The following is a 24,295-nucleotide window of genomic DNA, read 5'->3' on the forward strand; positions in this document are numbered from 1 at the left end:
AAAACATTACCAACTAGACTCACTTAACACGATATAACAAACTTAAAGTATACGAGCCCGTAGAAATGCTGCAGTAATTGCCTTCTTCCGATGACAGGTGGTGCATGCCACGTACAGGTCCTTCTACTCTTGGTAGGAACACAAACCCCGTCTACTGTGGAGAGGAGGACGGGGGAGGAGGGAAGCTGAGGACAGCGGTGGCGCGCGCGCAGTCCCCGGGGAGCGTCCTTTGTGCTGCTGCTGCTGCTGCACGTGCCCGCGCGTGCCTCCTCCGCCCGTGCTCCCACGCCAGTATCCGAAGGAACTGCGGCTCTGCCCAACCAACACCCACCGCTGCCGTACCAAGACAGTACGGCGACACACCACCGGCTGGCATCGGTCATTGTCACATCCATCAAAACATAGCCTTTTCTGTCTTCGGCGTATTCTACCTGAACGGCCCCGGGGAGTGAACCACCTATTCGACGGGCTGCGGCAGAGCATCTCCCGCAGGGTAAGTGCAGCCTCACCTTCCCCCGTCAGCTGCTGGAGAAAGCCCAAAGTCCCGCCTCGCCCCGCTGTAGGTTGTATGCCTAGTTGTCGGTTGCCGCCAGGCAGCCGCCGCTCACACCCGTAGCCACCAGAAGCTCTCACACCGCTACATTGCTCTCTTCATCATAGTGACGTCCTAATTGAAGGTGAGATGGATGGAGTGGGCTTTGTCGCGCCGCCTGTGCTTCTGATGGATGATACGTGCTCTGAACAGAGTTCTTGCTTTTCCAGGGGCTCGGCATCGGTTTTGGCAGCAGGATGGTGAAGCTGGGTAATAATTTCAGTGAGAAGAGCGTGAAACCGCCGCTCTGTGAGGATGAATTCGACACTATCCCGCTGATGACCCCACTGGATGTCAACCAGCTGCAGTTTCCACCTCCTGACAAGGTACTGTTTGTTAAGGGTTGTGTACAGTGATACGTTGTGTGTGTTTGACCCATCCCACCCTCACCATGGCTTTAACAGTCTACGTTTATAAGACACACCCACCCTTCCCATAAAAATCTCCATGATTCCCACTGTCATCCTATTGACACCCTCCCAAACCCTCAGTGGATATTCACATGGCACTCACCATCCATCTTGGAGGTGGGCGAGCCAAGAAATTGTCATGGAGAGCCGCTTCAGAGCCAAGCCAAGGGTTGGGCTTGGCTCTTAAGAGCGCGTGTCCCAGTAGAGCCATGGAGATGTTTGGCATGCACATCGTGCAACAAACATCATAATACAAGACAATGAAGTCATGAGGGTATATCAGATTATATCAATGCATTGAGAGGCATTTTTTAAAAGTGATAGTTTTTAAAAATGAACATAAAACCATTCATGCTCCCCCTTCTGCCCTGAGACCAATGCCATTAGTGAGCTAAGAAGACAATCAGTTGCCATGTGAGCCCTACAGATGGCCTTGTTTTGTATTATTGCGCAACATTATATGGGATAAATTCTGCAGGTGATTGAGGAGTTCAGTGACGAAATAGGTACTCCAAGGTGACTTTCATTATCTTTTAATATACAACAGAGGTGTTTAATTCCTTATAATACTTGGTTACACTATCAACTTTCCAATAAACAGCTTACATCCTTGGTATCTTGCTCTTTCAGGTTCACTGTAGACAATATTAATGAAAGCAAAATCTGTATTTAAGCAAACTAAAATGCATTTACTATTTTTTGCAAAAGATATTACAATCCGTTTGATGTAAATTAGGTTAAAATGTTGTGGCTCAGCTTGTGTAGAAACATGCAGAGATTCTACCTTTCCTGCAATGACCTACAGTATGGAAAAATGAAGATTTTGTTATAAAATACCTCCTTTCTGCTGATCACTTTTTATTTTTAGAGAAATATATCAGAAGAATAAAAAACAGTTCCTTTGTTTAAACCGTAGCTATAACTATGGGGCCGATTACGATTGCAGACCGCGATATTCCCTCAGCTACATTACGATGGTGGAGAGAATTGCGCTCGGACCGTGGCGGACGCAAAGACCGTCCGCCACGGGACCGCCAAAGGCAATCTCACAGATTGCCTGGCAGATAAACCACATAGCCTAAAATGGTGGCGGTGCCTAGCAGGGACCGTCCACCAAATTAGGATGCTGGCTACTGCCTGCCTTTGAAAGGCTGATGGAATTTGTGAAGAGGGGCCGTTACAGGCCCCCCTTGTGTTGGGGGAAGGTGAGGGTGCACTTGGGGGGTACCCAACTCCCTACATTTCACAGCACTACATGGCCGGCCCCGTGTGGGGCCTGCCAACGTAGTGCTGCGAAATGCACAACATGGCATTTTCACATCGTGGTGGGTGCTACTGTCAGCAGCACCCGCAACAGTGTTAAGATTCAAGTTCCGACTGCCATGGTGGCTGTCGCATCCGGATCAGGTGTGTGGGACAGCCGCATGCATGGCAGACGGTCCCGGTTCCCATCAGGATAGCAGATGGACTGCAGTCCGTCCGCTATCCTAATGAACCCCTATGTTCTGTGACCTACCTTTTACAATGGCTGCTGACTCGGGCATCAGGCACTGTGATGTCAGAACTCGACTGTAATAGCTTATTACAGTTGAGCAGCTGTTTCATTTATTTATTACAAGTGGTTAGAAATATCAAACAACGTCCCTAATAACATTAGGAACTGGCTTTTGTACTGAGATTGTAGCCCTCCATGTATTATAGTCTAGTAAATCAAACACAAGAGGTTTTTGTACAGTGCACAGCCAGAACTCGGGTATTGCAAGGGGCTCTCCTATGCATTGAGCAGTTTAGCCACTAGATGGGCATTTCTTTATCTCTTCCGTTTTACTGCAAAGGTTAATTCTCTGTCTTTAATTTGTGGCATATGAGGTTAGAGGGTGAGTGGCAGGCTAAAGCCACTTGAAAGCTTGGCTTTTTTTGGTCTCACAGGTCCAAGAAGACCTTGCATTGCACCAGAACAAGGCACATGGCTCGAGCCTGGCTCAAGCTTTCAGTGGCTCGCCCACCTCTATTCCATCTTCATATCACCCTCCCAGACTTGAAGAGGAGTTCACTGTGACCTGCATCCACCATCTCCATAACACAACCAACATTTTGCGGTGTCTTTCCATCCATTCATTCTATAATACCCTTCCGTGTTCCATATAGCCTTGTCCTCTATCTCCAGGATACCCATCTGAAGTTTTTTTTTGCAGAAACCTATCACATCCCTATGTTCACCACACCTACCTCCCATCTTTAGAAACACCCACTCAATCTCTAGATAGAATGTGTGCATCCTCTCCATCACACGGAAACTCCATGTCCATGACTCTTTCCCAATCTCACCATGGCTTTCATGTACCATTCTGACAGCAACTACCCAGCCTACCCATGGTGCACACTCACCACATCCATGGCATATACCCACCTTCTCTGTGAGAAAATGACCCATTGGCTTCATTGTTCCATGCCACACAAGCCATCTCTGGTATCCATCAATAATCTGTATGGCAGTTATTTACTGTTTCCATGCCACTTCTCTAAAATCCCACTAGCCCCAATTCACCCTCTGACATGCAACTACACACCATTTCGAGAACATTCACACATATTTATCAGGGTACCCACATTCCATTTCCATGTCACTCCTTCACCATCTCACCTGACACCCACATTCTCCTTAGAATCCAAATGTATTTCCATAACATTCACGCCCCTGCCCTCTATGAAGCACCCATTCTTCATTTCTTGACACCAACACTTCATGACATCTGCTTCGCTTCCCCCTCAGCAGCACTCACACACTGTCTCCGCTGCACCATCCTGACCATTCTGACATTGACAAAGAATCCATTTGACCTGTCAGTTGCAGAAACCCACCATCTCTGTGACACAGCCATCTCAGTGATACCCATCAATGGCATTTATGATACCTGCCCGAGGATGTAATTCCCCCTCATCATGCATGATGCATTTTACATGGAACCCCGCCATCCTTCTCTGTCCTCTCTAAGGCACCCACGTACAATCTTTCCCAAAATAACCATTGGTATGCTACTGGACATTCCTATTATTCCAGTATGTAAACAAAAAATCATACTTTCTGGAAACAATGAAGAAAAAGGCTTTCATGCTGTATATGTGCACAAGAAATCATCTATTAGGCTCCACACTGTGACCTTGTAGTTTTCTATTTCAGTTGTGAGTAGTTGATACATTGCATTCTCGTACTTGAAGTCATGTCTATAATTTTAAAAGCAAAATAAGATACAGGTCGCAGAAACAGATAAATCTGACAAGAGAGAGGTTGAGATCTCTGCTTTACAATACTGAAACTTAAAATCGTTATTTAAATATTGAATTCACTCTTTTTTTATGTAACACAAAGGCAATGTGCTTTGTATACTACTTTGGTTTAAACAAAAACATAAAGTGCTTGGAAATCTTTAAGTAAAGGTGGTGACTTTCAATGTTCTGCTTTTATTTATATATATTTATCAATTATTTTTAAACTAAATGTATAGCGTGTTGTTTTTAACTTTTGCCTGATACCTTATTCAAAGCATGCATGAGGGAAACAAGAACTTTGGAGTTCTATCCATATCCATTAATAGAAACGTTGGGAAATCACTTGCAATGACTAGCATTTAATGTCCTGGCTGGTATTTTTCCCCTTATCAATACATAACTTTAATAGTTAATGTAAGAAGAAAACACTTCAAAATGTGTTTTCAGCTGCCCCGAAGGCCTCTGACTGACAACTTAAGAAAACAAAAACAGAAAGGGAATGTAAGTAAGTATGTTAAAAAGAATACAGATAATTTCCTATAAAGTTCAACTTTAGAACCATGTGCAGGCCTTTGCAGAATCTTAAAACATGAAAGGAGAGAGAGGCCTGGCATTTTTCTCTGGGAAAGGTGGCAATCCTACCTCTGCTCCTGTCATTTCTGTGCTTCCTCTTCTCGTCTAAGAGGAGCAGTGCTCTGTCGAGGATGCTCTCCTTCATGGGCATGCCTTACCTACTCATGTAAGGTGTCTGGCAGGCTCTGACTGAAGAGAAACAAATATGCTATTGTGTTTGTTTTCATGTCCTGGATCTGCCCAGTGTCAGCTCATAGTATGCTGTACACTGCAGCTGCTTTAGAGCGACATGCTGCACAGACATGCTGAGGCAGCCTCCTTCATGTAGAGAAGACTGGGCCCCTACACCCAGGGACGGACTAGCTTCTGGGCGTTTTTTACTGGGGTAGCAGGGTGGGGTCCAGGTTCACTGCAGAGGGGCCAATTTTGTTGCTGGGGAGCTGCAGGCGCTTCTAAATGAACAATGCAAAACAAATAGCTTTAAAGCGCACTTTGTAAAACATTTGTTTTGCAATGTTTATTAATGAAAGCCCGGTAGCCAGTCTGGCCTTGCCTGCACCCAACGTGGGTTGCAAGGGTGTCGATCACTCCCCTGATATTGGGGCGTTCAGCCAACTCTCTTCTTATATTGGTCTAACAGTGTGTCATTAACAGCTTTATTACTCCCACCCCACAGCATACAGAATGGGTCACAGGGTCAACCCACTTCAGCTATTGGCTTTTCTCTCTGTAAGTGATGGTAGTCTACTCTTGTACAATGTGCCCTGACAAACAAAAAGTCGACCCAGTTTTGCAGTAAACATTCACAAATGTAAGCAAAATCAAGTCATCAGCCAACACCAGACCTAATGGCTTTGCCAACACTTTTTTAATAGAGGAGACACAAAACTCTATATATGTCACCTCCTAGGATTCTTTATGGCACTCACTCACCATTTGCACAATACCCACCCAAGCTATCCTTGGAACGCATACATTTTTCACATAAAACCTACTTGCCACTTTCTGTGGCACCTGCCTTCTTTTTTCTTTAATGCCTGGTGTCCTCTCCATTACACCCACCTGCCACCTCCATGGCATCAGTCATTCATTCTGTGGCACCAATCTTCCATCCCCCCCAGGACCAACCAAAGCTTCCATGGCCCTCAGGTTCTTTCTCAATGACACACCTCTCTACCGTGTCCATAGCACTCACTATCCCAAGACCTACACCCATCACCTCTATGGTAGTTTCCAACCTCCTCTATAGCTCCAATTTCTCCAGAGTAATGCTCACCGATCTTATTCTCCATTTAAAACAAACACACCTACCCTCATATTGACATAGATACCTCGTCCCCACAAAGATCCGCCATCCCAACCCCATTAGCATGCACCTTCCCTCAGATGAACTATTCTGTACAACAAGTACGGTTGCACCACAGGACGATCCCACTTCCCAAGACATTTAGAAACCCTGTTAGTTTCTTGGAGCATTCTCATTGGCACAACATGTATCCTTGTTTTGCAGGACAGTAATAAATGGTCATGTGCTCAGGGCCATCTTTTTTAAGGTATAGATCCACTGCCCACCAAAAGTTTGGCCTTGCAGAGCTCAGAAACACCTTTCCATGGCCCGTCACATAAATCAGGTTTCAGGTTTCAGGTTTTTAAAGTCTTTATTTCGATTTAAAAAAAAATCATAAAAGACACATAATAACAAACATTAATTAATAAGTAAAAAATATTTCATTAGATTACAATTAAACTACCTAGTTTTGACTAATCCTATACAATTATAAATATTGTTTTATTTAAATACAACTACGGTAATTGCTGAGTTCATTTGTATAGACAAAACAAGATCGGGAAAGTCAAAACTAAACTAAATTGTTTTTAGAATGGTATTAAACAGCTTAAAAGACAAACCTGAAACAAGCATACTAAAAATTAGGGATTAGATTCCAAACTTCAATATGTGGTTAGGAAAAAAAAAAAAATCAAAAAAAAAATCAAACCATGTATAAGATACATAGGATACAATCATTTACAAAAACAAGAAGCAAAACCAAACTGTCTATTAAAAGGTGCATCAACGGACAATGTCAAGAGTTAATCTGTTGTTTTGATGTTTTGACCTAATTATCCAGGCCCACCCCAGGTATTTAGCTAAGCTCACCACAAATACCTCAGAGGTGTTAGTTTTTAGTACCCAAATGGCCTCTGCCGATTTTCTAAGAGGCAGGCGCTGGAACAGTGGTTTTAGCCATTTGGATCGCGGTGCTGAATAACTAGGGCAAGCAAACAAGAAGTGACCTACTGATTCCTTATGGCTTGGGCACCATCTTCATTGATCCGTGGCAACAGCGGACCAGTTTTTTGTAAAGGTGTTCAACGGCAAGGCTCCAACCCTAAACTGGTGGTAGAGTTTCTTGTCCAGCGGTTTAGAGATAGTATCCCAGTAATATTCACGGGATGGATCTAACTTGAAGGTCAAGAACCTACCCGTGAGGCTGGTGGAGCTGGAGGCGTTGACTCTAAGCTGGCGGAGCGTGGCCCAATACAATTCTTTAAATTCTTGTTTAGATGGAAAGGTGCTGGTGGAGGGGGATAGCCATAACTGTTCTAACCCCATGTCTCCCAAAATGGTTTTAACCATTTGGAGCCAGGGGATTTTCCCCGAACCCCTAATCGACCTAATTTCTGCTACCTCTTTTGCAAATAGTGTAAGGTCGGGAGAGGTCCATAGACGCCTCCAAAAAGCTACCAGTCTGAATCTAGCCATCTCGTTAATCGGTGGACATCCCAAATCTAAGCAAAGGGGGATAGAGGGGGACGACTGTGGCAAACCCACCAAATTCCGCAAAAATTTACATTGGGTTCTAAACAGATCTGAGAGGTCCATGTAGCCCCAGAGATCTGCGCCATATAGGATTGCTGGGTTAATCTTGGCGTCATAGATCTTAAGAGCTGGAATAACCCGCTTAGTGATAGATTTTTTTTGCTCACTCAGTAGGCAACCTGTGAGTCGGGCGAACTTGAGATGTTGTGCACCGACTTGAGCTTTCCATCTCAGACGACTATCTAGAGTAACCCCCAGGTATGTCATGGTCTCCACTTGGTCCAAATTAACTCCACCCATACTGACTGAACTCCGGACAGGGCGGTTCTTTGTTAGGACCATAAACTTGGTTTTTCCCACGTTTACCTTGAGGTCATTGATGGCACAGAACTCCTCAAATCGGTCCAACGCCCGCTGTAATCCACAGCGTGTTCTAGAGAGGAGTAGAGTGTCATCGGCGAAGATGAGCATTGGGAACCGTTGTCCCGCCAGCATTGGGGCGTCCGTCGGAGTGTCTACAAAGAATTTGACCACTTGGTCAATAAACAATAGGAAAAGTGTTGGCGCCAGGACACACCCCTGACGGACACCTCGAGTTACCGAGAAGGGTTCCGTCACTTGTCCCTGACCTCCCCACCTCACCCTCGCATAGTTTTCCTCATGCAGTTTGATTATTAGGTCAAGTAGCTCCTCTGGTATTCCCAATTTCCTTAAGGCCCCCCACAGTTTGTCCCTCGGGACTAGATCGAAGGCAGACTTCAGATCAATGAACGCTGCAAAGATGGTACCACCACCAAGCTGGACCACCTTCCAGTAAATCAGACAAAATCTGAACACTTGGTCGATGGTGCTCGTTCCTGATCTGAAGCCCGCCTGCATTGGAGATAGTATGTCCTCAGTTTCGATCCAGCCTTGAACCCTGCCCAGAACCATACGCGCGATGATTTTCTGTATGGAGTCGATGAGACTAATCGGGCGGTAATTACTTGGGTTAGACCTATTACCTTTTTTATAAATTGGTAGTATCTCCGCCCCCTTCCAGGACATAGGGATTCTCGCGCCTTTAGCTATTGAGTTGGCAACCTTGGTGATATAAGGTGTCCACAAAGCGGGGTTGGCTTTGAACAGATCAGCGGGTGTCAGGTCCGTTCTGGATGCTCCTCAGGATTGGGTCGATGCTATAAGGGGGCCCACCTCTAGATCAACCCAAGTCTGACTGATATAGTGCCCAGACTGTTAAGGTGATCAAGCGGGGGAAAAGTTGGGTCCGGAGGAGAACAGCTGGGCTCTTGGCACCGAAAACCTGTAACCACAAAAGCAATGGATAAGGACTACAGAACCCTAAACTGGGACATATGCTATGTAACAACACTCCTGTTACCTCACCTGGATAACCCACAGGTCTGCCTGTATGCAGGAAGGATCTAAGGGCGGCTTCTATATCCCCTGGTATAGTACTGGAAAATATAATATAGAGAGCATTAGCAACCCCCTGGTTCCCTCCCTTCCTTTGTTCTGTAAGATGTAGCCAGCAATGAACACCTACCCTTATGTAGGAAATAGACAACCTATAATTGCCCCAGAGCATCAATCGATGAAAACAAATAGCGATCACATTCCTGGTCACAGTGGTAAACAACAAAAGGTTTTCTCCTCCGAGGAAATAATTAGAAGAACGACCTCCGGGTGTGCAAGACGCGACAACCCCAGGATCTCTCCTCCCAATATTCCCTAAAAGTAAGAGTTAAGAAAGTAAATCATAAGCCCAGCATAAAGTATATGTATAGCGTCTCTACAGATCCTGCTCTGTAAGCGCTTCCAAGTGGATATCGAGTAATGTACAGGTAAGGCGGCACCTATGCCAAGGTGTCCTGCGCTAACCGGAGCAAGACGCTCTCTGTCACAACACAACAAATGGTTATAGCGTCTCTACAGATCCTGCTCTGTAAGCGCTTCGAAGATGGACAAAGAGTACAGAACAGGTAAGGCGGCACCTATGCCCAGGTGTCCTGCACTAACCGGAGCAAGACGCTCCCTGCAAGTATTCAACAAACGGACCCTGTAATGCACTATGAATTGTATGTGCCCCTCTCGATTCCAAGAAAAACCTGTTGCAGGACTGAAGGACGAACACGGGCGCTTCCTAAGCCCCTCCTGGTTAATCCAAAACACGAGAGGCACCACACCAAGGAACACCACGTTGCAGGCGCTTCCGAAGCCTCACCAGTAATCCACACGCAGATAGCGGCGTGACCCTTCTGCGAGACCCAAAAGTTTGCCTCCGCCGATAACCACAAGTCTCCACAGAACACGAACCAAGACAACAAGCAGGAATAATCGGCGGCGCGTCTTCCGCCCGTCTTCCTGTTAATCCCTAGGAGCGTCGCGTCATAGGAGCGCGCGGCTCAAAGGATCATGGGATTTGTAGTTTCCCATTCCGTTTCTCAGTACCGGGCAGACAGTGATTTCCCAGAGGTCGGGGAGGGTAAAACGTGACAGTACACCCCCTCGTACAACACTCACTGACTGCCACCAGGTTTACTAGGATGAGACAAATGGAATCTCCGCACCAGCCTAGGCGCATGCACCGCACCCACCGGTTCCCATGAATCCTCCTCGGGACCGTAGCCCTTCCAAGACACCAGGTACTGGAGCCTTCCCCTTACCCTGCGAGAGTCCAAGATGCGCCGCACCTCATACTCCACCTCCTGTTCAACCCTCACCGGCACAGGGGCTTTATGACACGGACCCTGGGCAGGCTTGAGCAAAGAGACATGAAACACAGGGTGTATTCTGAAATGTGAGGGGAGCTTGAGTTTCACAGCTACGGGGTTAACATGACGAACCACCTGGTAAGGACCGATGAATCTGGGGTTGAAAACACTGAACCTTTTGAACCGAATGTTCCTAGTGGATAGCCACACCCAATCCCCTCTCGTGTACCCAGGACAAGGCCTACGATGTCTATCGGCCTGCGCTTTGTACCGGAGTTTGGCTTTTACAAGATTGTTTCTGGCCTGCACAATAGTCTTTCTTAACTGTACCAATCTTGTCTGTAACTGTGGAATCGGGGCTTCTACACCTGGCACACTCAACGGGATAAACCTGGGATGGAACCCATATGTACAGAAAAACGGGGTACACAAGGTGGAGGAATGAACCGCATCGTTATACGCCACCTCCGCCGACCATAACCATTCTACCCATGCTTCCGTGGATGTATCTACAAAACACCTCAGGTATTGTTTGAGGGTCTGGTTTAACCGTTCGGTCTGCCCATCAGTTTGCGGATGAAAGCTTGTGGACAGGGAGGAGGCAATGCCCAAACGATCACACCAGACCCTCCAAAATTTGGCGGTAAATTGCGCCCCTCTGTCTGACACGATGACCTTAGGTAAGCCGTGTAATCTAACAATGTGTATGAGCAGCAGCTGGGCTAATTGACTAGCTGTGGGTACCCCTCTACAGGCTATGAAGTGGCCCATTTTGGTTAAGTAGTCCACGACTACTATTATAGCTGACATCCCATGATCCTGAGGGAGTCCCACCACAAAATCGACTGAAAAGCTTTCCCAAGGACTCACAGGCGTGGGCATTGTTTGTAACAGCCCTTGCGCTGGTCTATGATCGCTTTTGGCTTGCGAGCAGACCTCACATTGTTGAACCCAAGCAAACACATCCGGCCGGATGGTGGGCCACCAGTAAGTGCGTCGCAGCTTTTCCAAAGTCTTCTTCCCTCCAGTGTGTCCAGCGCAAGGTAGATCATGGCACCACTTGAAAACTTGCTTTCTCAATGCAAGAGTAGGGAGAAGCAATTGAGACCCCTTCCTTGGCAGACCTTGACGTATCTTCCATTCCGGGTGCAACCGAATCCATGTTTTCCAAGCATAGGTCTGTATGCCTCTCTTGACCTTGAGTAGAAAGTCAGCCGTATGGATCACCCCTATCACCCTTTGCGGTGTGATGATGCTGGTTTCAGGAAACTCCCTCACGGCGGAGTGACTTTCTTGACGGGTGAGAGCATCTGCTTTCCGGTTGTCGCATCCCGGCCGGAAGGTGACCACGAAATGGAACTCCGAAAAGAAGAGCATCCATCTCAGTTGTCTAGGAGTGAGATGGCGTGCGGCTCTCAGAAACTGAAGATTTCGGTGGTCAGTATAGACCGTGATTTGGTGGGTGGCACCCATCAACCAATGCCTCCACTCAGTGAAGGCGTCTTTAATAGCGAGCAATTCCTTCTCTGCAATCGTGTAATTGCGTTCTGCCGAATTTAGCTTGCGTGACCTGAAGGCAATGGGATGTAGATGTCCTGTATCTTCACTCCTCTGCGAGAGAACAGCCCCCACTGCTAGGTCGGACGCATCCGCCTCTACCACAAAAGGGAGGCGAGGGTCAGCATGAATCAGGATCGGAGCAGAAGTGAAAGCAGTTTTCAATCGATCGAACGCTGTTTGCTCTTCGGTTCCCCATATAAAAGGGGTGTTCTTCCGGGTTAATTTCGTGAGAGGTGCCACCAGATCCGAAAAGTGAGAGATGAACCTCCGATAGAAGTTAGAAAAACCCAGAAGTTTCTGGATATCCTTGACGGTGGCGGGTTGTGGCCACTCCACAATGGCTCTTACCTTCCTTTCAGCCATTATCTGCCCTGATGGAGTGAGCATGACTCCCAGGAATTCCACGGTTGTGACATGGAACTCACATTTCGTCAGTTTGCAGTATAGTTGGTTTTCTTGCAGAGCTTCCAGTACTTGTTTCACGTGCTGGATGTGTTCTGGTTCGTCGTTAGAGTAGATTAAAATGTCGTCTATATAGACAACTACAAAGATGTCCAGGTAAGCTCGCAACACCTCGTTAAGAAAAAACTGGAAGGAGGCTGGGGCGTTGCATAGCCCAAAGGGCATTACAAGATACTCAAAAAGCCCGTATCTAGTTTTAAAGGCGGTTTTCCATTCATCGCCTGAGCGTATGCGTACTAAATGGTAGGCTCCCCTGAGATCCAATTTTGTGTAAATCTTGGCTGATCTCACCTGTTCCAGTAATACAGGAATCAACGGAAGAGGGTATTGATTTTTTATGGTGATTGCATTTAATGCCCTATAATCAATACAGCAGCGTAATTCCCCATTAGCCTTCGGAATAAAAAAAAGGGGGGAGGCTGCTGGGGACCGTGATGGTCGGATGAATCCCAAAGCGAGTAGATCGTCCAAATATTCCCGTAGGTGTTTCGTTTCAGGCTGAGATAATGCATAAATGCGACCACATGGAACCACGGACCCTGGTGTTAAGTCTATGCGGCAGTCATATTCCCTATGTGGGGGAAGCACTTCTGCTTTGGTTTTATTGAACACGTCGTCATACTCCTGGTAACACTGAGGCAGTTCCACCTCTTTTTCCGCTGCTGTGGAAATGGTGTGAGTAACAGCCAATACCATTGATGGTCGGGGAGTCTCCCTGATGCAGTGTTTTTGGCAATAAGAAGAGGAGAACTCCAAGGATTGTTCTTTCCATTTGATATCGGGTTCATGTTTTTTCAGCCAAGGGAGTCCCAATATTATACCGTAATTAGGAGCCTGGATGAGGTTAAACGACAGCTGTTCCTTATGATAACCCCCATACCACAGTTCATACTCCGGAGTATGTTGAGTGATAGGACCTGATTCCAACACATGACCGTCTACTGCGAACACTTCTTCCATGACAGGCTTATCTACTGGGGTCACACCCAACTTCCGTGCTTCTGCCAAATCCATGAAACAACCTGTTGCTCCGGAATCTACCATGGCACGTACATACTTGGGGTCTTGGTCAATCCATAATTCAATGTCTATAAAGAACAATCGGTTTCCCACTCGGTTTTCTTCGGTTATGGAAGGGATGAAATGTACACTTGAGTCCCTCCCTTCCTTAGGACTCAAGCCTCGGAGTTTTCCGAACCCTTATCAACAGTGGATAAGGCTCCTTGACCCGTTCGATAGCGTCCTCCTTTCGGTTTCACAGGACATTCTCGCAAAAAGTGGCCTTTCTTCCCACAGTACAAACACAGCCCGAATTTGCGACGATGCTCTCTTTCACCTCCATAGGTTCGGATTTGCCTTCTGCTTTCTCCCCGCTAGTTGTTTTCTCCCCGAACACCAGTGGTCTGTCTCTTCTTCCGGTCTCTCCTTTTCTTTCTCTCAGTCTGTGATCCAAGCGTAACGCCAAATCGATAAAGGCTGCACATGTGGTAGGCTGGGGTTCAACTTGTGCTATTACATCTTTGAGATTGTCTGTGAGTCCTTGGTAAAACAAAACCATCTGTTTGGCTTCAGGCCAATCTGTTTCAGCAATCAATCTCCTAAAATGATTTAGGTACGTCACTATATCAGAATTGCCTTGTTTGAGAACAAGCAACTCCTTATCCGCTGAGAAGGTCTCAGCTCTCCTGTCAAACGTTTTCTCAAATTCGGCTCTAAACAGGTCCCAATCATAAAGGATTCCCTCGTTATTCCTGACTATAGGTACAGCCCACTGGGCTGCCTCTCCTCCCAGATAGGAGATTAGAAAGGAAACCCGTGATTGATTAGTTAAAAAACATTTGGGTTTACAGGTAAAGTGCATCATCACCTGGGTCATAAATACCTGCACTTTCTTTCTATCTCCCATAAACCTTTCTGGGGGAGCCAAAGGAACCGGAGAAGGCATTTCCACTACCAACGAAGTTGGATGTGGGGCAGGATTCCCTGCATCAAACGGGTTCCGCTGCATAGCATCCATGCGTGCTTGCAACGCAGCCGTTTCCTGGCGGGAGGCGGCTAACTCAGCCTGAACTAGGCCTAAGGCTGCCACTACCTCCTCTAAGTCCATGCTTTGAATCAACCCAACCAGGAGGAGCAGAACTTTTAGGCCGATTATTCTGTCAGGTCCGTTCTGGATGCTCCTCAGGATTGGGTCGATGCTATAAGGGGGCCCACCTCTAGATCAACCCAAGTCTGACTGATATAGTGCCCAGACTGTTAAGGTGATCAAGCGGGGGAAAAGTTGGGTCCGGAGGAGAACAGCTGGGCTCTTGGCACCGAAAACCTGTAACCACAAAAGCAATGGATAAGGACTACAGAACCCTAAACTGGGACATATGCTATGTAACAACACTCCTGTTACCTCACCTGGATAACCCACAGGTCTGCCTGTATGCAGGAAGGATCTAAGGGCGGCTTCTATATCCCCTGGTATAGTACTGGAAAATATAATATAGAGAGCATTAGCAACCCCCTGGTTCCCTCCCTTCCTTTGTTCTGTAAGATGTAGCCAGCAATGAACACCTACCCTTATGTAGGAAATAGACAACCTATAATTGCCCCAGAGCATCAATCGATGAAAACAAATAGCGATCACATTCCTGGTCACAGTGGTAAACAACAAAAGGTTTTCTCCTCTGAGGAAATAATTAGAAGAACGACCTCCGGGTGTGCAAGACGCGACAACCCCAGGATCTCTCCTCCCAATATTCCCTAAAAGTAAGAGTTAAGAAAGTAAATCATAAGCCCAGCATAAAGTATATGTATAGCGTCTCTACAGATCCTGCTCTGTAAGCGCTTCCAAGTGGATATCGAGTAATGTACAGGTAAGGCGGCACCTATGCCAAGGTGTCCTGCGCTAACCGGAGCAAGACGCTCTCTGTCACAACACAACAAATGGTTATAGCGTCTCTACAGATCCTGCTCTGTAAGCGCTTCGAAGATGGACAAAGAGTACAGAACAGGTAAGGCGGCACCTATGCCCAGGTGTCCTGCACTAACCGGAGCAAGACGCTCCCTGCAAGTATTCAACAAACGGACCCTGTAATGCACTATGAATTGTATGTGCCCCTCTCGATTCCAAGAAAAACCTGTTGCAGGACTGAAGGACGAACACGGGCGCTTCCTAAGCCCCTCCTGGTTAATCCAAAACACGAGAGGCACCACACCAAGGAACACCACGTTGCAGGCGCTTCCGAAGCCTCACCAGTAATCCACACGCAGATAGCGGCGTGACCCTTCTGCGAGACCCAAAAGTTTGCCTCCGCCGATAACCACAAGTCTCCACAGAACACGAACCAAGACAACAAGCAGGAATAATCGGCGGCGCGTCTTCCGCCCGTCTTCCTGTTAATCCCTAGGAGCGTCGCGTCATAGGAGCGCGCGGCTCAAAGGATCATGGGATTTGTAGTTTCCCATTCCGTTTCTCAGTACCGGGCAGACAGTGATTTCCCAGAGGTCGGGGAGGGTAAAACGTGACAGCGGGGATGAGATCCATCCCCGGCGCTTTCCCTCGCATGGTCAGGCTTAGTGCCAACTCAACCTCTGTTTCTGAGAAGATAAGTTTCTCTCCTGGGATGGATGGGAGTGGTGCCAACCCTAAAGAACAAGGAGAATTGGAATTCTCGGCACAAAATTGGGTCGAATAGAAGGTCACCCATTCAATCGGAGGCACATGATTTGCGGGGGTACGTGCGTCGGGGTCCTTCCCCCACTTAACTAAATCCCAAAATTTAATGGGGTTATTAGATGTAGAGGCTTCCAAAAGGTCCGACCAGTACTTGTCCTCCCAGTCCCGTTTGGCTTCCCACTGAGTTTTCCTATAAAGCAGTCTAGCTGCTTTAACTGCACCCATGACCCGGGATTTGACTGCTTGAATAAGGTGTGTGTGGGCCTCCCTGCATTTTTTGTTATACCATTTCTGGTGAGGGACATTTATTTTGGTGGCTCCCTTCCTGGATGGGAGGGAGAGTAAAGATTTTAACTCATCAAAACAACGATCATGGAGATTAATGATGTTATTTGCCATTTCGAGGTTGCCCCCCAACAGATCATACTTCGACATCTCATTAAATATGTTTATAACCACAGTATTAACCTTGTCCCTTAGTGTATCGTCCTCCACAATCCTGGACCATTTTAACCTCTTCCTGTCATTCGTTAGGAAGACATCCCCAGTCTGTGAGGTACCAGGCTCCTCTGGTCTCTTAAATCCTGGTAGCCTTAATTGTAGTGACAAAGGATTGTGATCGCTTCCTGAGTGGGGTAATACTTCCATGTCCACCAGCAGGGGCCAGTCTCCCAGCTTTAACAAGATATAATCAATACGGCTTTTTCTTAGCCCATTGTCAAATGTGTAGTTGGCTTCTAGATCTGATCTTGTGCGGCCATTGCAGGCCCGAAAACCCCGATTTAAACAGAAGGCCATCCAGTTCACAGCTGCCTCAGTTGCAATAACAGTTTTAACAGACAACAAATCTGGGATGCCCCATACAGCATCCTCTGCGGAACCCCAACTGTCCCCTAAGTCGAATAGTGGCTCAAAAGAACAGTTCAAGTCACCTGCAAGAAGAATAACATTTTCGCTACCCAGGGCTGCCAGATTGTAGTCCAGTACATCCAGCAAGGCAGGAGAACGCCACCAGGCAGACCTCGAGCATATATGTTGATCAAAATCAGATCCCGATGGCCAATCTTGCTCAGCTTGATTATTAAAAGGTCCGGGTTTTGAGCATTTAATTCTGTGGAGTAGAATCCCAAAGACTGCTTCACCCAGATCAGTAAACCCCCTGAGGCTCGCCCTTTACCCCCTCTAATCGCAGGTTTAAAAAAGTTTACGTAACCTAGCCTAAATGTTGGATCAGGTGCCCAGGTTTCCTGGAGTAGGATAATGTCGAATTTATCCATAAACTCCAGCCAGTCTTCAGAGAGCATTCGGCCCTTAACCCCGGCAACTTTCCAGGACACTATGTTGAGTTTTTCTGTAGTAGGTACCTCAGGGGGAACCGTCAAACCTAAAACTACAGAGGTTTCCTGTTCACCCCCACTGCCCCACCCATTCTTGATACTCCCAAGATAATCCGGGATATTCCCCGATTTTTGGGACGCAGTTTCATCCCTAGGAGGTGAAGTGGCTATTTCTGTTGTAACTGAATCCCCCATACACTCCACCACCGTGGTTGCAAGCTGTGGGGCCTCAACATTTCCAGCAGAATCAAACAACCTGGATGGTGTTGTTTGAAGTCAATCTACGGCCTCAAGATCAGATAGGGGGCCAAAGTGGTTGAAGAGGAATGGGAGTTGCTGGGGTTGGGGTGTCCTAACCATGGGGTGCCTCCAGCCAGGGGGTCGTCCAGAATTAGGGCCCATTGAGATGGAGCTTTGTCTATATGGATAAAAATATGATAGCCCCAAAGTCTGGACGTCCCCCTGTCTGGCAAACCTGGCTTTTCTTCGAATAGAATCCACCACCCAGGGATCTTTGAACGAGACTATAATACAGTCACCCTCCAGATCCTTGGTGCCATGGCCCACCCAGTCAACTCTTCTTACGAGAAGAATTTCAGTTGGCAAAGATGGAGGCAAAGGGCGGTTTTTATTTAGCCAATAAATCACCTTGTTACGTAAGTCCCCATATGACTCCTTCCTACCAGGTTGTAGGGGGGCTACACCAGTCAATACTATTGTGTATAGTGTTGCCTCCATAGGGAGGTCAGCACGAGGGGTGGTAAGCCTAGTGTGTTTTCCCACTGTTGGGTTGGTGGTACTACGATGGTTGGCTAGGGGCCCATGGGGAGGCTGCCGAGGAATATTAAGGCTGCGTTTCGCCAGTGAAAGTGGCCTGGTGGGGTGCGGTCTAACAAGATTTGGTTCATCGAGTTTATCAGTGGTCTTCGTCTTAGGGGCATGTGATACCGAGCCCTCAGGTACCTTACTAGAAGTGGTTTTTGGACCTCCACCCCCCGTTGATCTGTTGGTAGCTGGCCCTGTGGGTTTAGGGTTTATGGGATGGCTGGTGGGAATACCAGGAGTGCTTGTTGTTTTTAAAGCTAACTGTGTAGTTATAGTACCCCCTGGGCTGGGGTTAGTTAAATTTTGTAGCAAAGCCAGATTCGTGTTCACTGCAGCCTCCAAAATGTCTATTTTTAAGGTCATCAACCTGGTTCGCTCCAAGGCGGGCAATAGGAGAGTTTTCATCATAGCCTCCATTTTAGCTAACAGGGACTCATCGCTGTTGAGGCACGTTGGGCAGGGGTTAGAAGATCCTAAGGAGGTGAGGGAGGGGCATAGCACATTGGGGAATGCACAAGATGTATACTTTTCTGCTAGATGACCATGACCTGGGGTGACATTGCTGGTTTTATCTTTTGTTTTGGGCATCTTACATTCTCTCCCCCCCGTGTGGCTCTGATCTTGCTTTCTCTTTCTCGATATCATGTCAGCGCCTGAGGGGTCTGCATAGGTTAACAAATTAGACACAGTATTAGTGGTAATGGAGGGTGAATGGATAGGTTCCAAACTATATTCAGATGCCAAGCTATACTGGGATTCAATTCCCCCGCTAACTTCAAGATCATCTGGATGGGGTTCAGCATTATCCGATGAAAGAACCGGAAGATCAACCCTCTCACTATCTATGTGAACTATTGCCTTGATGGTTTCAGAGTGGATGCAATTAAAAGCTGCATGCGCTACGGGGCTTGGGATCGTTGCCAACCCTGCCAGCGAAGAACGTTTTCCGCTAACAAGATCGATTGAGAGATGTTTTTCCACCATTGCAATTTCTTTTTCTAGAATTCCCGTAGCACGTGTAATAAAAGCGTCCAATGGGCCCGAGACAACTCCTTTGGGTGTTTGGATTTGAACTGTACGCACTTTGCCTGATCTTAAAGACATGATGTCTGGTTAGCACTTTGCCAAGAAATGAGTTGGTGCTGTACGATCCGCCTACCTTGGGTGCATCAAAACAGGACAGGGGGTTGGGCCTGGGCCGGACTCTGCCGTACTCGAACGGCCTCAAACGGCCCGCTCTTAGCCCGGTCTTCGCCCCGAGCTGCGTCCCGCGCTGCGGGAGAATGAGATCTTAAGTTAGAGTGCGTTATGGGCAGAGGGCTGACCAACAGGGAGAGCGGACCGGAAGCTGACACTCGGTCTCGCAGGGACTCCTGGGTAATGGAGTCCCTGCACGCTCGCAGCCCTGCTAGAACCCTCGGCCCGGTTTCCGCACTCCTCGGCGCCCCACAGGATCCGGTGACCAGCCCTCACTCAAGCCAGCGATGCGGCACCCGCGGAGCGGGTGCGGCGAGGTCTGTGGAAGGGTCTGTGCAGCAGCAGGAAAATCGCCAGAAGCCTCCAGGTACTGCTCCCACTAATGGCGTATGAAGGCGTCCCTCAGAGGCAGGGCTCACACGGGTTTTTAGGGCCTCCTGGTGGGCAGAGGCTGACCAACAGGGAGAGCGGACCGGAAGCTGACACTCGGTCTCGCAGGGACTCCTGGGTAATGGAGTCCCTGCACGCTCGCAGCCCTGCTAGAACCCTCGGCCCGGTTTCCGCACTCCTCGGCGCCCCACAGGATCCGGTGACCAGCCCTCACTCAAGCCGGCGATGCGGCACCCGCGGAGCGGGTGCGGCGAGGTCCGTGGAAGGGTCTGTGCAGCAGCAGGAAAATCGCCAGAAGCCTCCAGGTACTGCTCCCACTAATGGCGTATGAAGGCGTCCCTCAGAGGCAGGGCTCACACGGGTTTTTAGGGCCTCCTGGTGGGCGGAGACTGACCAACAGGGAGAGCGGACCGGAAGCTGACACTCGGTCTCGCAGGGACTCCTGGGTAATGGAGTCCCTGCACGCTCGCAGCCCTGCTAGAACCCTCGGCCCGGTTTCCGCACTCCTCGGCGCCCCACAGGATCCGGTGACCAGCCCTCACTCAAGCCGGCGATGCGGCACCCGCGGAGCGGGTGCGGCGAGGTCCGTGGAAGGGTCTGTGCAGCAGCAGGAAAATCGCCAGAAGCCTCCAGGTACTGCTCCCACTAATGGCGTATGAAGGCGTCCCATAAATCACTTTCCCTTGAGTGACATTATGAGTCAGCCATTAAATTATGATATTTGTGGGAACTCCTGGTACCACACTTATGAGTTTTGCAATAAAAAGTTAATCTCCCAGCTGAATCCTGGCAGGTCAAACTTGCTGATATTTATCAGGAAGAAAATGCCCAGTAAATGCAGGGACTTGTGGGTTTTGGTGCAGTAAGCTTCAAATGTGAATTGATATTGCCCATTATGGGGGGAACCACATAATTAGGTGGCATTTATTACACTCGATAAATTGTGATCAAGCGCTGACTAATTTTGTCAGGTGCAATGTTATGTTATGTGAATTTGTAGAACACAGCTAATCGCATGTGAGGGTATCTTGACCCTGAGTAGGGCAGGCCTGAGGGTAGAGGAGGAGCTAATTTCTGTTTCACCTAGAAGAGCCATGTCTTGAGGTTCCTTTTGAAGTCCATGTGGGATGGAGAGGTACTACGGTGTTTAGGGAAGTCGCTCCAGGTCTTGGCTGCAAGAAATGAGAAGGAGCTTCCTTCGTTTCTGGTCTTTTTGATGCTAGGGAGGTGTGCTCTTGCCTAGGATGCAGATCGACGGTGTCTGCTAGGTTGGTAAAAGTTAAGGAGGTGGTTGGGGAAAGCTGGACCAGTGTTTTGGAAAGCTTTGTAGATGTGGGTGAGTAGCTTGAACTTACATCTTTCGTGGACTGGAAGCCAGTGAAGATTGTTGAGGTCTGGTTATTTCATTGGATGTTCTGGATGAGTCTGGCAGCGGTGTTCTGGGAGGTTTGGAGTCGGCATAGGACATGGGCTAGGATTCTGACATAGAGTGTATTTCTGTAATCAATTCTACTTGTGATAAGAGCCTGGGTGACCATTTGTCTGGTGTTCAGTGGGATCTACTTGAAATTCTTGCGTATCATCCGCGGAATGTGGAAGCATGATGAGGAAATGGCATTGATATCTCTGCTCATGGAGAGGTTGGTGTCCAGGATGATACTGAAGTTCTTGGCATGGTCCACAATGGTGGGTGAACTTAAGAGGGCCAGCCTAGAGGCATCATGGGGGAGTGGTTGTTGCTGAAGATTAGGACTTAGGTTTTGAAAGTGTTAAGCTAGAGGCAGTTGTTTCTCCTCCAAGCAGCGCCGTTGCTTATACAGTTGTCAAAGTTTGGTTTGTAGGAGGTGGTTGAGTCAGTAAGGGAGAGGATGAGCTCTATATTGTCAGAATAGGATACTATGTTGATGCTGTGTGCTCTGGCGATATCTGCAAGGGGTGTGATGTAGACGTTGAAGAGTGTTGGGTTGAGCGACGATCCTTGAGGGACTCCGCAGATTATTTTTTTGGCTTCTTAGTTGTCAGGAGGAAGTCTAACTCATTTAGTTCTGTCTGAGAGAAAGGAGAATATCCACTTGAGGGATGGTCCGCTGATACCCAAGTGCTGAAGCTTTTTGATGAGTGACTCGTGGGAGACCATATCGAAAGCTGGGAGAGGTTGAGGAGGATGAGTGGGGATGTTTCTTCTCAGTCGAGAATGCTTCTGATGTCACCGGTGACTGCAATGAGGGGTGTCTCTGTGCTGTGTTTGGTGCAAAAGCCTGATTGAGAGCAGTCTAGAAGTTGGTGGAGTTTTAGGTGGTCTGCAAGTTTGGTATTGATGGCTTTCTCAATGACTTTAGCTGGAAAAAGCAGGAGCGAGATGGGTCTGTACCTGCTGCGGGTGTTGGGGTCCGCTTTTGGTTTCTTCAATAAGGTGTTGACGTTTGCATTTTTCCAGCAAGACGGGAAGTTGGCGGTGGTTATGGAAGTGTTGATGATAGTGGTGAGTGTAGGGAAGATTATGGTTATTCCAAAGTTGAATATGAAGTGGGGTCAAGGATCTGACGTTGCTACTGAGTGGAGGGTATGTGGTTAGGTCGGTGGTTCCTATATTCAAGAGAGGCCTCCAGTTGCTTAGCTGCTGTTTGGAGATGATGGAGGTGCCCGGCTGGTCAGGAGAGTTCGTATTTTTATTTAAAACATTTTTTTATTTTAATTTGTAAGGCACAACAGCTACCCAAAAAGGGTTTCCTGGTGCCAATATTGGTATGCTGTGGGTTAAATGTGTTGCAGATCTTGACAATCTTCTCTTCGAAGTAGTTTGAGAGGTCATTGCAGAGGGCTAGAGATGGAAGGATTGTGTTGTTGGCAGCTGCAGGATTGGAGAACGCCTTGATGATGGTGAAGAGTTATTTGCCGTTATTCGAACTGGCTTCGAGTCTGAGAGTTAGGGCCTTTTTCTTTGCGATAAATATTGAACCAATTAGATGAAAACTAGTAATGAGGGCTCTTATAATCAGCTCACTTTAATAGCCCAAAATTGTAATGAGCGCACTAGTAACCATCCCCCATTATTGGGCCAGATCAATCTTCCACTTTCCTGGCACAGGCAAAAATCCATATCCTGATAAAACTAAAATTGCTAATTTTCCTATGGCTTCTTCTGGGTGAGTTTATTTCTTATGTAGATGCCCCTATGATAGATACATGTAAGCTGACTATTGCTATAAGCACAGTAAGCTTCCAGGTCCTCAGTAAGCCTCTAATCTCAATTCTAAGGCCAGACTCACTTATAGAATTATCTCCAAGATGTACAGGACACCAGAATTCACCTCTGAATAACTGAACACTGAATTTGCTCCATGCGTCTCTCTGCTCTTGCCCTCTTTTCTCAAAACCAAGCTTTAAATCCCTAATTCCTACAGTTTAGTCTCTAGGGTCCAACCCCTTCATCTTTTAAACACACATACATCTAAAAGAACCCTATGTATGCCCATGGCTGGCTAAAGTGTGACTCACATCAGCCCCAACCACTATGAATCAACAGGTACCTACAGATCATAATAGACATACAGCAGCACTGCTGAGGTATGCTACCCAACTGACTATACCGTAGCTCACAGCCCTGACCATATAGAAGCATAATTAACAAACGTCTATATAACACTTTAGATACAGAACTGGTATTCTACATAGTTGGATATCACCATGGTCACGACATCCTTTGCTTCATAATATGCCACATACTAACACACAACAAATTTGGAGGACATGTGGTCTAACAGCTAGAGAGCCAACTTTGAAATTGAGGAACCAGCTTTGAGTACTGATCGAGCATACCATTTAATCTCCCTGTGCCCTCAAAAATGACCTTGTCATGAACTTGTAATCTGGTGCTGATGTAAAGCTTTCTAGTGTCCTCAAGCCAAGTTTGCATTATAAAAAAGTGCATAAATAAAAGCAAATGAGACACCACTCCTACCATACATCTTACTTGACCAAGATATGCCATCTAGGTGGCTGTCAGTGCACTCAACAGCCTCTGCCACCAAGCAACTCCACATCCACATCCTCTCTGTAAGCAATGGGCATTCCTACTGACCTAAGAAATGCTGAAACAGTGAAAGTGCTGCCCTCATAGCCATTAGCTACCAAAACCCAGTGCTTTGACCCATAACAAGAGAGAGCATGGCAGCAAAGGGGAAAAAAAGAGGAAGAGAAATACAGAAAAAATATTGAAAATGGAGAAAACGAGTGAAAAAGAACCCACCAGACTAAGATGAAGGGACAGGGACAGTATACTGGTGGATAAAAGAGCTATGAGGTGGAATCAAGACTAGAAAACCTTGGTATTCGGCAAAGATGGCATTCGTCATTGGTGCCATGGGCTAATAATCACTGCCAAAACCTTATGCCTACAGCTTAATGAATACGATATAGACAAGTAACGAAGAATTGGATCAGTTACGCACTACCAATACACATCACACAAGCTTGG

General features: G+C 47.3%; 1 protein-coding gene across 1 annotated transcript in view; it reads left to right on the top strand.

Annotated features, from left to right (window-relative positions):
- The first annotated feature begins 280 nt into the window (after nucleotides 1–280).
- The window catches only part of NSG1 (neuronal vesicle trafficking associated 1), a 147,388-nt gene continuing 123,373 nt past the window's right edge, over nucleotides 281–24,295 (top strand). Inside the window, exons 1-2 of the mRNA XM_078678992.1 lie at nucleotides 281–493; nucleotides 763–918. Of these exons, the coding sequence (XP_078535118.1) occupies nucleotides 790–918 (129 nt within the window). The 5' untranslated portion in view covers nucleotides 281–493; nucleotides 763–789. The remainder of the gene's footprint in view (nucleotides 494–762; nucleotides 919–24,295) is intronic.

The sequence above is a fragment of the Lissotriton helveticus genome, chromosome 2_2 (assembly GCF_964261635.1).
Source record: "Lissotriton helveticus chromosome 2_2, aLisHel1.1, whole genome shotgun sequence".
Classification (NCBI taxonomy): domain Eukaryota; kingdom Metazoa; phylum Chordata; class Amphibia; order Caudata; family Salamandridae; genus Lissotriton; species Lissotriton helveticus.